Raw genomic sequence first — 13,037 nt, 5'->3', positions numbered from 1 at the left:
ATTGCCTTTAGCTCATCTATGATTGACAGCGTTTTTGATTGATTATGTTGTACCTATATATTATATAATCTCTTGTGTTACAGCCCTGTTAGATAACATGCTGACATTAAATAGTACTCTAACCACTACAGGGTTTGTGTGGTACACAAACTCCAAACATAGCCCTGATTGCAACTCCATTTTCCGCTCATTATACTTGGCAAAACAAATTAGTACAATTAACAAACAATCATTCTCCTACAACTTTGGCAGAACCTAAGAAAATGCGACATCAGCAATGGACAAATGATCGGTATAGATTTTGGTCTGAGACTGAAAACCAGAGGAAACGAGACATCCTTTGCACGATCATACATTTATATCCTGATCTGCTTATTCTGGAAGCATATGCACATGTTTCATCTGAATATTTCTTATGATTAATTCATTCAGCATCATGATGTATCTTCCTGCAGCGGATGGATCTGTGGGATCCCTGCTCTAATAACCTCACTTATTTAATTTGTCATGACAAGATTCCATTTACTGTACATTTGGTCCATTACAAGTCGCTGCAAGCAATGATGCAACCTGGAAATACATCCTTTTCCCTCATGGCAGATACTGTATATATATACACACACACACAAACACAGGGCAGTGCAGTGCTCAGTAATTAATAAGAAGTTGGCGAAGATTTTTCAGAAGATGAGGAGCACATCCTTGGACAAATGCATGCGTGCGCACTCAGAGCCCTGTCAAAGGAAAAGGAGGTGGCTGCATTAAGGGCTTTATTTACATTTTTAGTCTTGCTCTACTGCGCCCGTCCCTCCCAGACTTGCCCTCGAGAGGCTGCCATTAATTCGGCACAGCCCTCTCAAGACTTCATCAATGTTAATCAGAGCTAAACATAACATTAGATTCAGCCGCCTTGAAAAAAGGCTCAGAGGCATGCATATCTGTGCTGCAACCTTATGTTTGTTTGTGTAAAAATGCTGGGGAGAGGAGAGGAGGGGGTTCCGTGAGCCAAACTTTAGGTTTTTGACCAGGAGCATAGGCTGTTGTATGTTGTGCAGCAGTGAAATAATGTGCAATGAATGTTTGCGATGAGATCAGCCCCTAAGTCTAGTGATTAATAATAACTATTCCTTTAGATACAACTTCACACTGTCACAAACTGAGACACATTCACCCACAAGTTGATGGAAAACACAGAGAGAATTTGAAAAGTAACACACACAAAATAAGTAACTACTTTTTTTTTCCCCCAGGATCAATGAAGAAATTGTATTTTCTATTTGTACGACTGATTGTTAGTTAGTTCTTGCTGCAGAATCAGGGGGTGGAGGGGTGATGACTCATATGCATATGAAAATGCTGCCTCACCTGTAACACCACGCTTTGGTCAAAGTTGTAGGAGCTGGGTCGTCCCTCCAGGGTGGAGAAAGCCACGTTTCCTCCACTGAGAGGGGAGATGTCGCTGAACTCGTCCGTGCACAAAGCCGTCCTCTCGTCGTCTCCCGGGCGAATGAAGCCCTTGGCGTCCTTCCGGTAGGTCTTCGCACAGGATCCGCTGTAGTATTGGTAAGGCAACCAGGGCCCGCTCTCTTCCGTGCGCTTGTAGATGGCGAAGCTCTCCGGCCGACTGGTGTAGAATTTCAATCGCAAGTAGGTTATCTCAAAGGCCTTGCCTGTGGAGAACACACACGATAAGATTTGAATTGTATCGCCGAAAGGATTACTGTATAAAACACATTCATTGCAGTCTACAGTTAGATGAAAGGCTGGTTATGTAAGAGACTCATTCTGTAGGGTGATAGTTTAAGGCCCTGGAGCAAACAGGGGAAAAAACAGACATAATTGCATTATAGAAGCAAGGAAAACAATGGGGGACAGGCTTAATTTCCCATGCCTCGGAGCAGGGTAAAAGAATGTCATTCCTGTAGGAGTTGCAGAATCCCCAGGATTATTTTCTTATTATCCAGATCATAATGAATCACGGAAGTGAAACATAGGTCAAAGGGAAAGGAAAAAAAAGTACTTTGTCTTATATTAGCGGGAACATATAAAAGGCCAATGAGTGCGAAATACCAAAGGGAAAAAGTCTGATGCAACATTTGAGGTGTGATATGAGAGCGGCCGATTTGATCAACAGAAAATTGGTTATTCAAAAATGCAAAATGCGGACAGCCGGGAGGATTGAATATGTCCCTGACTGAATGTTAGAACTCCGATTTTGGCAGTTCACAGGCACAAGGAGAATCTTAGAAGAAGAGAAGCCAGACCTTTTCATATATCTGCATTTCCACCTTAAAAACAGCGATTTGACTTCAATCTGTGAAAAAGGGAAAATTGGTTTCACTTTCAAAATGGGTCTGTTCGTTTGGAGGGACCTCGACCAAATGAGGAGATATACCCGGATTTCCATTTGGGCCTGCGATAAGGGATTCAGCAGATCAGACTGCCCTGTAATTGGTGTTGCATTGTAATAGAAGAAATGTCTGCAAAGTACTTTTTTAAGGTGGAGGCATGTGTCTCTCAGGTCGATCCTGTGTCTTGAAAATTATATTTCTGTACAACTTAAGTTCAACAACTATATTTTGCAGGAATTGTCATTATTGGCTGGATTATGTATTTTTTGAATGAATTAATAGATTTATTAACAACCACATAAAGGGAATTGGCAATCTAAGTGAATAGTAACCCAGTCATTACATTAAAATGCCTTTGCTGAGTTCTAATGTAATTGTACTTTCAGACAGGATTGTCCACGTACATTTTAAATTAAAGCAGAGGGAAATGCATTTTGCATATTTCACAGTCAGAACACTTCAATTAAATGGATGTTTTTTTGTTTTTTGGTCTTTAAAATGCTTCCAAATGTGAGAGTCCATATGTGGGTTTTGAAAGAACATTGACTTATTATTCCCCCGCACTCGCAGTTACACTTCCCGAGCGCAAACACGTATTCGGAATTTGCCAAGTGTTGTGCAACTCGAGGAGGGGATTAAGTGAGCAGACACGAACTGAAGCCGTATTGAGACCAGAGTCAGAAGTATGCAGAAATTCTCCTAACAGGCATCTTCTTCGTTGCACTCTTGGGGATTTCTCTCTACATCATTAGATACTAAGTCTCAGTCACTGTGCATTTCCATGCAGGGATGACATCCTCGGGTACAGCCGTAATGACATCTGTTGCTTTCCCCTGCCAAGTCAGAAACGGTCGACTCTCTCTCTCGTCTCTGCAGCAAACTCTAATGGTATCCTCCCTTATAGGAGCCCAGAGATCATTTAGCTTTCATTTACTCCCTGCGTGAGGTGAGCTCAGCCCCGCTGAGGCGGAAGCAAAAGAAACATAAAAGAGGCAGAAGATGAAACATTTGTTGAATATCCCCCTGTGATGAGCTGCAGACTAATTGCAAAGGATATTTGTATGTTTTTTTTATGCACAATATTAAAAGAACCGTGATCCAGTGTCTTTCAGGAGTGATCAGGATTACAGGGGCACAGCAGAAAGGTTTCTTAGCTGTTAGATTTTAACAAAGCAAAAGTAACCGATTGCAGAAATCGCTCTCTGTCTGTCTGTTTGTGGCTCGGATATCTCCACAACCGTTCATCCCATCAACTTCACAATTGGCGCATGTATTGGTAGGGCCCCAAGGAAGAGCAGTATTGAATTTGGTGCCATTTGGACATGTGCTCCGTTCACTATTCAGTAATTCTCACAGAATTTGTTAAATTCCAGTCAATGTACACAAACTAAAGAGTTAAAGGTAAGTTCACAACTGCATTGCATGCCATATCTGCAGCTAAGAATATGAGGTCTGACTGTCTGTGTGGATGGTACAGACTTTATGGGCAAATGTGCTAACACGCAGCAGCTAGCTATAGCGCAACAACGCGAGAGAGCATTTGACAAATAATGCAGCCAATAGCGCTGAAACCTCCAACTTGTGTTATTATGAGAAGTGTAAAAAAACGTTTGGTTCATTGTGAAACTGACGGGACAAATCAGAATATGGCAGTCTAGATAATCATGGAAAAAGACTAATATTCCATGAATTCAACAACTGATTCTCCAGTTCAGGATTCTGCATCCTGATTGAAGCTTCAGTGAATTTAGAAGAAGCCGGTGAATAGCTCTGCTTGCATCAGTCGGCCTTTACTGCAGGTCACTTATACAGTTTCGGAAATCAAACTGCTGCAACCAGCATTTCCACGGGCCAAGCAAACGGCCCGTGACTAACAGGCAGGTTGAGAACAGGCTGTGCAAACTACTCTCCCTTCAGTTACGACATCTCCCTTTGACCCAGAGACCAAGCTTGAGTTCTCGGAGGACTGAAAAATGTAAGAAAAGTTAGGAAAACCAGTAAAAACACAGCCTCGTGTGACTTTACAGGGCTGAGCCAGAATAGTTTGACCTCACAAGTCGATCCAAAGCCGTTGGTTAGTGCCCAGGCACAGTAATTGAAGGACTGTTTAGACGTAGAACACTTTAAGAGTTGGGGGCTGGGGGGGTCAGCAGGAGAACAGCGTCTGACCTGTTCCTGAGTCACTCATGTCAGCTTGACACAGCTGCTCTCGTCTGCCCATTCCCAGGCAGGCTTACACTAAACGTGCTGCGAGTACTGTAGACTCAATATTTACAATGTGTTTACTTCCAGCTGGGAATTGTGTTTTGTTTTCATGATCAGCAAATACACAGACGAGTGGATTTATACTCTCTAATCTCGCTACGTCTCAAAGGTTTTAAAAGATGAATTCTCCTACAAAGAGCCGTGTGATCCAGTGATCGGACTGTGAGCGCGGCACGCCGACTGTGGCAGGACTTTTATCATTGTTTTACATTCGGCGACAGGATGTTGCTTCTCTTTGACGGCGCTCAATGAGAACCAGCTGTAGACATCAATGTGCGCTGGTTGAATGTGTTAGTGTGTGTGTGTGTGTGTGTGTTATCTCTCACCAAGTCTTTGTGGGAAAACCCTGACCCCGATTCCTCACCACCAGCAAACCACCCTGCATTTCTTTCTTTTTCCCCCCCACCTCTCCCTTCGCTCCTTCTTCCTCATTATGTTTTGTTTACTCCCCTCGAAGCAGCCCGCCCCCCCCGTCTTCTTCCTCCTCTTCCACAGACTCACGCTGACCTGGCTGCAATATGTGTCCCCACATCCTAGTGCTGTGTTTATCATCCCAGGATTTGCCCGTCTCCCCCTTCACAGGGACTTTTGTTGTGTTTGGAGAGGCAAAGGAAAACACCGGCAACCCAGATGGATCCCAGAGCTTTGGAGTGGACCACAAAGACAGCACACATACAACATTTAGGGGTTTTCTGTTACATAAAATTCCGGGTTATGAAAACATAATCATCCTTATTTTAAGAATGCCGAGCACAGGTAGGATAATCCAGAGGAATAGAAAAACATGTCTGGGGAGAAGTGAGCGAAAGGGCAAAGGTCAATTCAGTCTGAGTGAGACCGACTTGTGGGAGTTTGGTATTTCTGAAGAACAACAAACCATCCAGACAATGCAAGAAAAAGAAGAAAAAAAATCCTCTGCAGCGGTTCCACTCGCAACGTTCTCCTGGATAAAAAAAAGGCTGTAGCCAAAGATTATGAACAACAAAGCCTCAGAAACACTGCCAGACATCACATCACTATTGGAAATCGATATCCTGCGTTTGACAGCAGCACTTCCTGCTTTCCAGAGCACGTGACATAACAGTCCGTCAACGTTCAAAGCTCTGACATTTCCAACTTCTGTCGTCATTTTGTCCCTGTCTCTGGTTGCTTTGAAGCAGAGCTTTTTGATGGGGAGCGCCCACTCTCCACCTACTGAGAGGGGGAGGGAGGAGATCTGACCTGTCAAGAAGATTTCTAGTTTTGAGCAAGAGCTGCCCTACACACACACACACACACACACACACACACACACACACACACACACACACACACACACACACACACACACACACACACACACACACACACACACACACACACACAGGTACAGTACTGAGCAAAGGTTTTAGGTACTAAAGCTGATGAAATGGTTGCACCACCATTAGGAGATTCAGTTCAGTTTAATGATACTGCGACTCATAGTGCACATTATGTGAATGTGCTTTGAAGAGTAAGGCTTAGATCGAGCAAGAATTTTCACCATTTACAAACACCTGGAGTCGGTTAAAAGGAAACAAACCTGATCACCACAGATTCATTCTGTGGCATGACAACAACAAACCAGAAAACAAAACCAGAGTCGTAAATTCGTTTTCAGATGTGAACTCCGGACAATTGGGTCGGAATATCCTCCTGACTTTGCCTTTCAGGAGATCATCCGAGTCAGACGTGTTAACAACAACAGGACAATGTCTGGAGCATTCAGGGGAGGGGTGGCCACAGAGCATGAAGAAGGCAAAAAATTGAACTCTGCTGCATCATCTCGATGTTTGTTTAAAGCACATCAACACCAATGTTGGCCCCAGAGCTCTTGAATCTCGTCGTCTTTCCAAGTTGATCTCCTGCGTGTATGGCACTTCTCTTTCATACTGAGATACTTGTATCTATATGACACTCCCCCTCGCTCTCTGTGAATTCTCCGGACATGACAAGTTTGTGCTTTGTCTGAAAGATGTACTATTTGGATTTACGACATATGAGAAAGAACAAGAAAAACGAATTTTACCGATTTTATTGTTAGCCAGGTTCCAAAAAGGTTCCAAATTCTTTGAGTTGAGCTTTGCGTACGTATAAATACTTTTGTTTGTTTTTTGCTGAATGCTTTGCATTCTGTGTCAAATTTGCTGGACCAATCTGGACCCCTGGCGCTGTGTATTTGGTGATTGTCTGTTTTGTTCCCTGTGTATTGTTATTTGTTAAATTTGCATTTTATAAATAAAAGTGACTTAAAAAACTAAACAAAACAAAACCAAAAAAGAGTAGAGCGTGAATGCACCACACAGAGAGGAGCAATGAAAACAGGAACCGTGGCAAGTTCTCAGAGGATTTATTTGGTTTGCTGCACTTTGTGTCAAGTTTTCACAATAACACTGCTTTTAGCATGTAGCATTGTTTAGTAGCATAAACACAGCTGTCCCCCTTCAGGAGCTGGTAGAGACTGAACAGAGCAACACGCAGCTCTGACTTACTTCCGTCAGAAGATACAAATAGTGACGTAGTTCGTAACACCGGTGATCACAGGTGAGTCTTTGCTAACAAGTTCTCCGTGTTGATAAAATGTTCAGGTGGGGTGTTTACAGCTCGTTCGCGCTGGCCCCCTAGCGGCTAAAAACAGCTACTGCAGGTTATAACACCAACTCTTTTAACAATTCACCTGAATTATTATCCAACTTATAAACAAGATGGAAAACAGTTTGATCTACGGGTGATGTGGCACGTGTGCACTGGAGGTTTGAGAAAAGAAGATCAATTTATCAATGCATTCGTGATCGGGGATGACTAGACCACTATCACCTGATCAGCTGTTATGGATTAGCTCTGCTCTAACAAGTAGATGTTCACACGTTAACATGATCACTGTATTTAAATGTTTAAAAAAGATTAAGTCGAGCAGCACTTGTTGCCTATGTAGGTTCATGTGTTTGTTAGTTTGCTTGATTGGAAACATTCTGCCTCAGACACTCAAACACACACACACACACACTTGGTTTGCATACATTCTCCTATGGTTGCTTGCAGAACCAGATCGGAGCTCTGTGAATATAAGCAAAGACAAGACAGGGTAAACAGCAAGGGGATTGCTTTCTCAGGCCTCTGTATACAGGCCGAGAACAAATTCAATTTATCAAAATGTACTTTTCCCAAAAACTATTAATTAAATTCAGTTCGATAATAAAGGAGGGGCCAGAGCAATTGTTTTATAACGGGGTCGCAAATTGGTGTGAATAGCCTCGCCGATATATAACCCTCTGTTACAAACACACACACACACACACACACACACACACACACACACACACACACACACACACACACACACACACACACACACACACACACACACGCACACTCACTTATTGAAACATATGCACCAAAACGCAGCTGGCAAAATAAATGGAAGTGGGAAAGGTAATTTCATAGAAAGATTTGTATTAATTTCTTTGTAACATTAATCGCCACAATTTAATTTAGTTAAAGTGACAAATGTGCTCTGTTACTTATTTCAGCAGTTTTCTGCAGCATGGTAATGGGATAATGATGCTAATGGCTCTGGCTGCGCTCATAAAAATTTGTAAAAAATGAGGAACGTCTTGAAATGCAAATATGTGTGCAGTGCACAAAAAGTGAGGCGAATGCATTTCCTCAAAGGAAAAGAGTGGGTGAAGGAGGAAATCCTTAAGGTTGTTGCGCTGGCATCCAAATAATGCAGTGTTATGAAAAGGGATGCACGGTTATATTTTGGCTGTCAAGTGAAGTTCAAGTGTTCCAGCTGGTAGGTTTCTCATTTTACCACAAATAAACCAAACATCCAAACATTTACCTTATGTGATCTTAAGAAATTGGAGGCATGGGGGAGCCCCACTTGGATTTTTGGGGGCTAATGCTGATAATGATATTGGATAACAAAAGAGTCTTGTTATATTGGCTTATATATTAAAAACTGCAACAATTCGGAAGACACATGTAATTAAGGTTATATATTTTACAGTTTGACCATGAACCTAGTAACAATGATAGGTATATATATATATATATATATAACCTAAGAAAAATTCATAGAAAATATAAAAATAAATGTGTCTTTTCTGCATTGTTTGTTCAGTAAAATAAAAGTTTTGATATCGCCACATATCAGCAAACATAAACGCTGATACTCATATCTGTAAAAAGCTCATATCGGCTAAATTATTGGTATTCTGTATTACTTGTGTCTGATTAGGTTTTTTCTGCAGCGTCGATTGGCTACTGCCTCCCTTGAAACCCTTAAAGGATAAGCTGCATAGATAAATGGACGGATCTTAACAGCTTTAATATGAAAGAGTGATGCAAATGTTTAACTTGCATATATTTGACTTGTTCAAGCTTTTCAAGTGCTGTTTCTCTGTGGCTGTACTTTTTTCTCTTTTGGTTGAATTGACTTTGGCATTAGCTGTAATAACTACAGATATTTGACGACATTTTAAAAGCTCCAAATAATGAATTCAGCTTGAAATATAATGTGTCTCAAAGTTCTCTGACAACTTTCATTGAAGTGAATGGATCATGGGCATGATTTCAAGTGACAGCCGACCTGCTGACCAGTTCCTGGCTTAACAAAGACAAAAATTAAATTCACCACTCTGGAAAGCTACTGTAGTTTTTGTATTCCAAATTTCTGACGAACATTTCAAGCCTCTCTTCTCTTTACAATGACTAATTCCTGCAGGATCACCTGTTTACGACCGGAGATATTTAGCACCTCCTGTTTCTTTCTCAGCCAGATGTAGTAAAACCTTATGATTCATGAAATGAGAACAATGAATTGAGCTTGTAGTAAAAGATTAGTGTTGAATCTGTACTGTGATATGATGTTGATTTCAAGCTGAAATGATGAGGTATAGGTTGAATTTATGGCCGGGGCCGATTCGCGATAGGTTTCTGTGTGTAGTGACTTTATTCCAGTCACGTTAGGGCCCAAATCATACCTTTTAAAAAAGCCTCTTGAGATTAAATTGTATTTTCCAGACAGTTTTGGATGGTTTCATCATCAATATTTGGGCTGAATGAAATTAAACGTGGGCCTTCACTCAGTGTTTCTTCTTTATCCACTTTAAATCTATATACATTCTCAGACATGCCCTTGTGGCTATGCACGCACACATAATCCTTGTCTGGGCCGAGGAGCTTTCTTTTTTCTTTTATGAAGACAGCTCAGAGCTGCGAGTGAATAATACCCATAATGTGTTGTTAAGGACATCTGCTTTGTATTAAAGGTTTCCCCATCAATACTCTTGCAATGCATGAAACAATGAATTCCAAAATAACAAACTAATGACACTCAAATGCAGCTACCTTGGAAACCGTTTGCTTTGAGAAGACATTAATATTCTATTCCTAGACACAGGAAATGATGTGCAAATCAAACGCTCCCAGGCACTTTGAAATAAAGCAGGACATTATATGTTATATTGTATAAAGAAACCACCATGGAACCCTGAGCTAAAAACATATAAGTGTGAGATACACATCGATCTACAGTGCAAGTTGAGGTGTTCTGGGGTCGAGGGGGGTGGGGTCAGACCAAGCGTGGGATGCTCTTACCCAGGTGGAGGGTGAGGTTGACAGAATTCGGGTGCTGGATCCCATAGAACATGGACTGGCTCTGCCACCACGTCGGCTCCTCGTTCCTGTAGAAGTCCGTCAGGAGGCTGGAGTTGTGGCTCAGCTCCGGGTCCAATGCGTCGCAGCGGTGGCAGGAGCGCGTGGAGCCGGTCTGCATGCAGTAGTCCTCAGGGGGGGAGCCGCACGCGTTGGACGCCTCCACGCTGTGATTGAAGGCCACGTTCTCGAACTTGGGCAGGCAGCGGCTGGGCAGGCCGTCCTCATCGTAGCAGGAGTCCATCGCCGCCCAGACAAGGAGGTGGCAGTGGAGGTGAAGAGAGAGCAGGAGGGCCGGGAGTAGGGGTCTTGCAGCAGAGGATGTATCCATGTCTGTGAACACTTAAAAATCCCATTCACACTTCACACAGACACTCTCATGTACTTTGACACAGAGATGTGAAGACATGCAGGCCCAGATTTGATAGAAATACTCCAACGACAGAGAAAATCGGTCCAGTCTGCACAGAGCTTTGTTCCTCTACTCTGCCTGCATGTCCTGCCTCTTGTTAAGTGTCCAACATGTGTTCTCCCTATGTGCACTGGAATGATGTTGGTGCAGGAAACTCACCAGGAGCAGCATGACATGAGACAGAGGCGGGACTGGGACGGGCGGGGGTTGGTCGGTTTGGAGGGTCCCAAAAAACTCCAAAAACTCCAAAACTTCTCCACCTGCTGGTCAACCCAAGCAGCGCACCAGCTGTGGATGTAAAGGAGACGTGGGTGAAATAATCTGATTTGACGAGGAGAAACACACAGTGTGACACAGTTTAACACCTTTAAACGATGCAGTCCTGAGGCTGCTACACCTCTGGGGCATTCAGGTAACGAATGCCAGAGCACCTGCCTCCGTGGCTTATAAGAACACCATTCACACACATTATCATGGATATGTTGGTAAATGCACTTGGCAGTTGGCCCCACAGCGGGACATTCAGGTAGATGCTGACTGTGGTGATTCCCAGTGGAGATGAGAGGTAGAATATTTTAGCAAGAAAAGAACATAACATAAAGAGATGTAACCTATAAGGAGGGTTTTTGACCTAAAGGAACCATTTATTTAGAAAAAATCTGCTTGACTCTTCAATTCTCGCATAGTGCTTGTGGTTTTATGTGTTTGATTAAACCTATCAATGATTTAAAGGTGGCATATTGAATAGATTAGAATAGAAAGCCTTTGAAGTCGTACTACAAAAGACAACAGTACAAGGTAATTAGAAGTGCTACTTCTGAAAAAACAATTTTAAACTCTGACAAAAGACAATTCATATAAACCCAATAAATAGGAGAATAATGAATATTTAAAAATGGAAGGGTGCCTGGGTATTGCACCTATGTTTTTGTTGAATATATGTTGACATATTTACAAATGACTATGACAAATAATTGTAAGTCATCGTAGGCCCTACTATAAATCTAGCAAGCCAGCAAAACTGACTTTTTGAAGCGATTGTAACTAAATGAGGTTCATTGGAAATAAATTATGTGGAATTAGGGATGCAAATATTCACAATTATGACACATTAGATTACATATTAGCTGGTGTGATCGCATCAATAGTCCCAACAGTTTATTGTGAGTGTTGTATAATGAAACATGAGCAATGCGTATCTGCACTCGCCGGATTTTGCAGCGTGGGTGAGAAATACATTTCGCAAGCGTGGCTGTATTATCAGAACATGATTCCACCTTGATGATTGGCTCCTGGTTTGTCTAACTGACATTCATGATCCCATTTCTCATCATTACATTTTTTTAAACTGCTTTTTGAAAATGTGAAAGATAAAAGATCACACTGATCTGTGAATTGTACACAATCGAATGAGAAAATACAGGATGTGACACAGGATTAGGGTTGCAAAGGGGCGGAAAGTTTCCGGTAAATTTCCGGAAACTTTCCGGAAACTTTCCACGGGAATATCAAGCTCGGCAATTTTGGGAATTTTGAAAAAAAAAATATATGCAAATTAAACGCTGAGCAATAAAAACATCATTCAAAACACTATTTTAAAGATGTATGGAATGCAGCACACGCTGCATGTTGAATTTAAACCCTCCACTGTGCATTCTTCCATCACATGCACAGATAATTCCCAGCATCCTGCACACTACAGCAGGGCTATTGAGGCCTGCTCTAGAGTGCAGGACTAGTCAGGTAAGTTTTGATGATATTACTCGGGAAAATATATTAGCATGCTTATTGAGGATTGTTCATCTGTTCATCTAGCCTATTTCCATTAATTTATCCATCAATTGTAAAATATTTTTACAGATGATTCCAATTGTTTGGAACTATTTATATCTCTGGCATTGCATTAGTGTTTTTTTACAAACTTTTTTCTCATCTTATTCTACAGAACAATGCCACGTGCACTATCTCGTGATGAGACATTTAACCCCATCCAATGTAGAAGGAAAGGCTGTGTACATTTGCAAACACTGTGCAAAGACCTATGTTAAGAATGACACAAAGATGCAGAAGCATATAGTGCCCAAAGTTTCCTCAGGGCTCAAATCAGCCTATGACACAACAAAGTGTTTATATTTATGTCTGTATATGACAAGGTAAATACAGTAAGTATAAATTACCCACAACATTTCCAGTTTATTCCCGTTAATTCCCGTTAATTCCCGTTAATTCCCGTTAATTCCCGTTAATTACGTATATTCCCGTTAATTACCGTATATTCCCGTTAATTCCCATGGAAAGTTTCCAACTTTGAAAATTCCCGGAATTTTGCA

General features: G+C 41.7%; 1 protein-coding gene across 1 annotated transcript in view; it reads right to left on the bottom strand.

The window, feature by feature from the left end:
• The window catches only part of lamc3 (laminin, gamma 3), a 106,412-nt gene extending 95,786 nt beyond the window's left edge, over positions 1–10,626 (bottom strand). The window contains exons 1-2 of the mRNA XM_061077365.1: positions 10,239–10,626; positions 1,366–1,670 (exon numbers count right to left, since the gene is read on the bottom strand). Coding sequence (XP_060933348.1) covers positions 1,366–1,670; positions 10,239–10,626 — 693 coding nt within the window. The remainder of the gene's footprint in view (positions 1–1,365; positions 1,671–10,238) is intronic.
• Positions 10,627–13,037: the final 2,411 nt, after the last annotated feature.

The sequence above is a fragment of the Limanda limanda genome, chromosome 1, assembly GCF_963576545.1.
Source record: "Limanda limanda chromosome 1, fLimLim1.1, whole genome shotgun sequence".
NCBI lineage: Eukaryota > Metazoa > Chordata > Actinopteri > Pleuronectiformes > Pleuronectidae > Limanda > Limanda limanda.
Note: the sequence above shows the minus strand (reverse complement) of the source record. Positions and strands in the feature narration are given on the sequence as shown.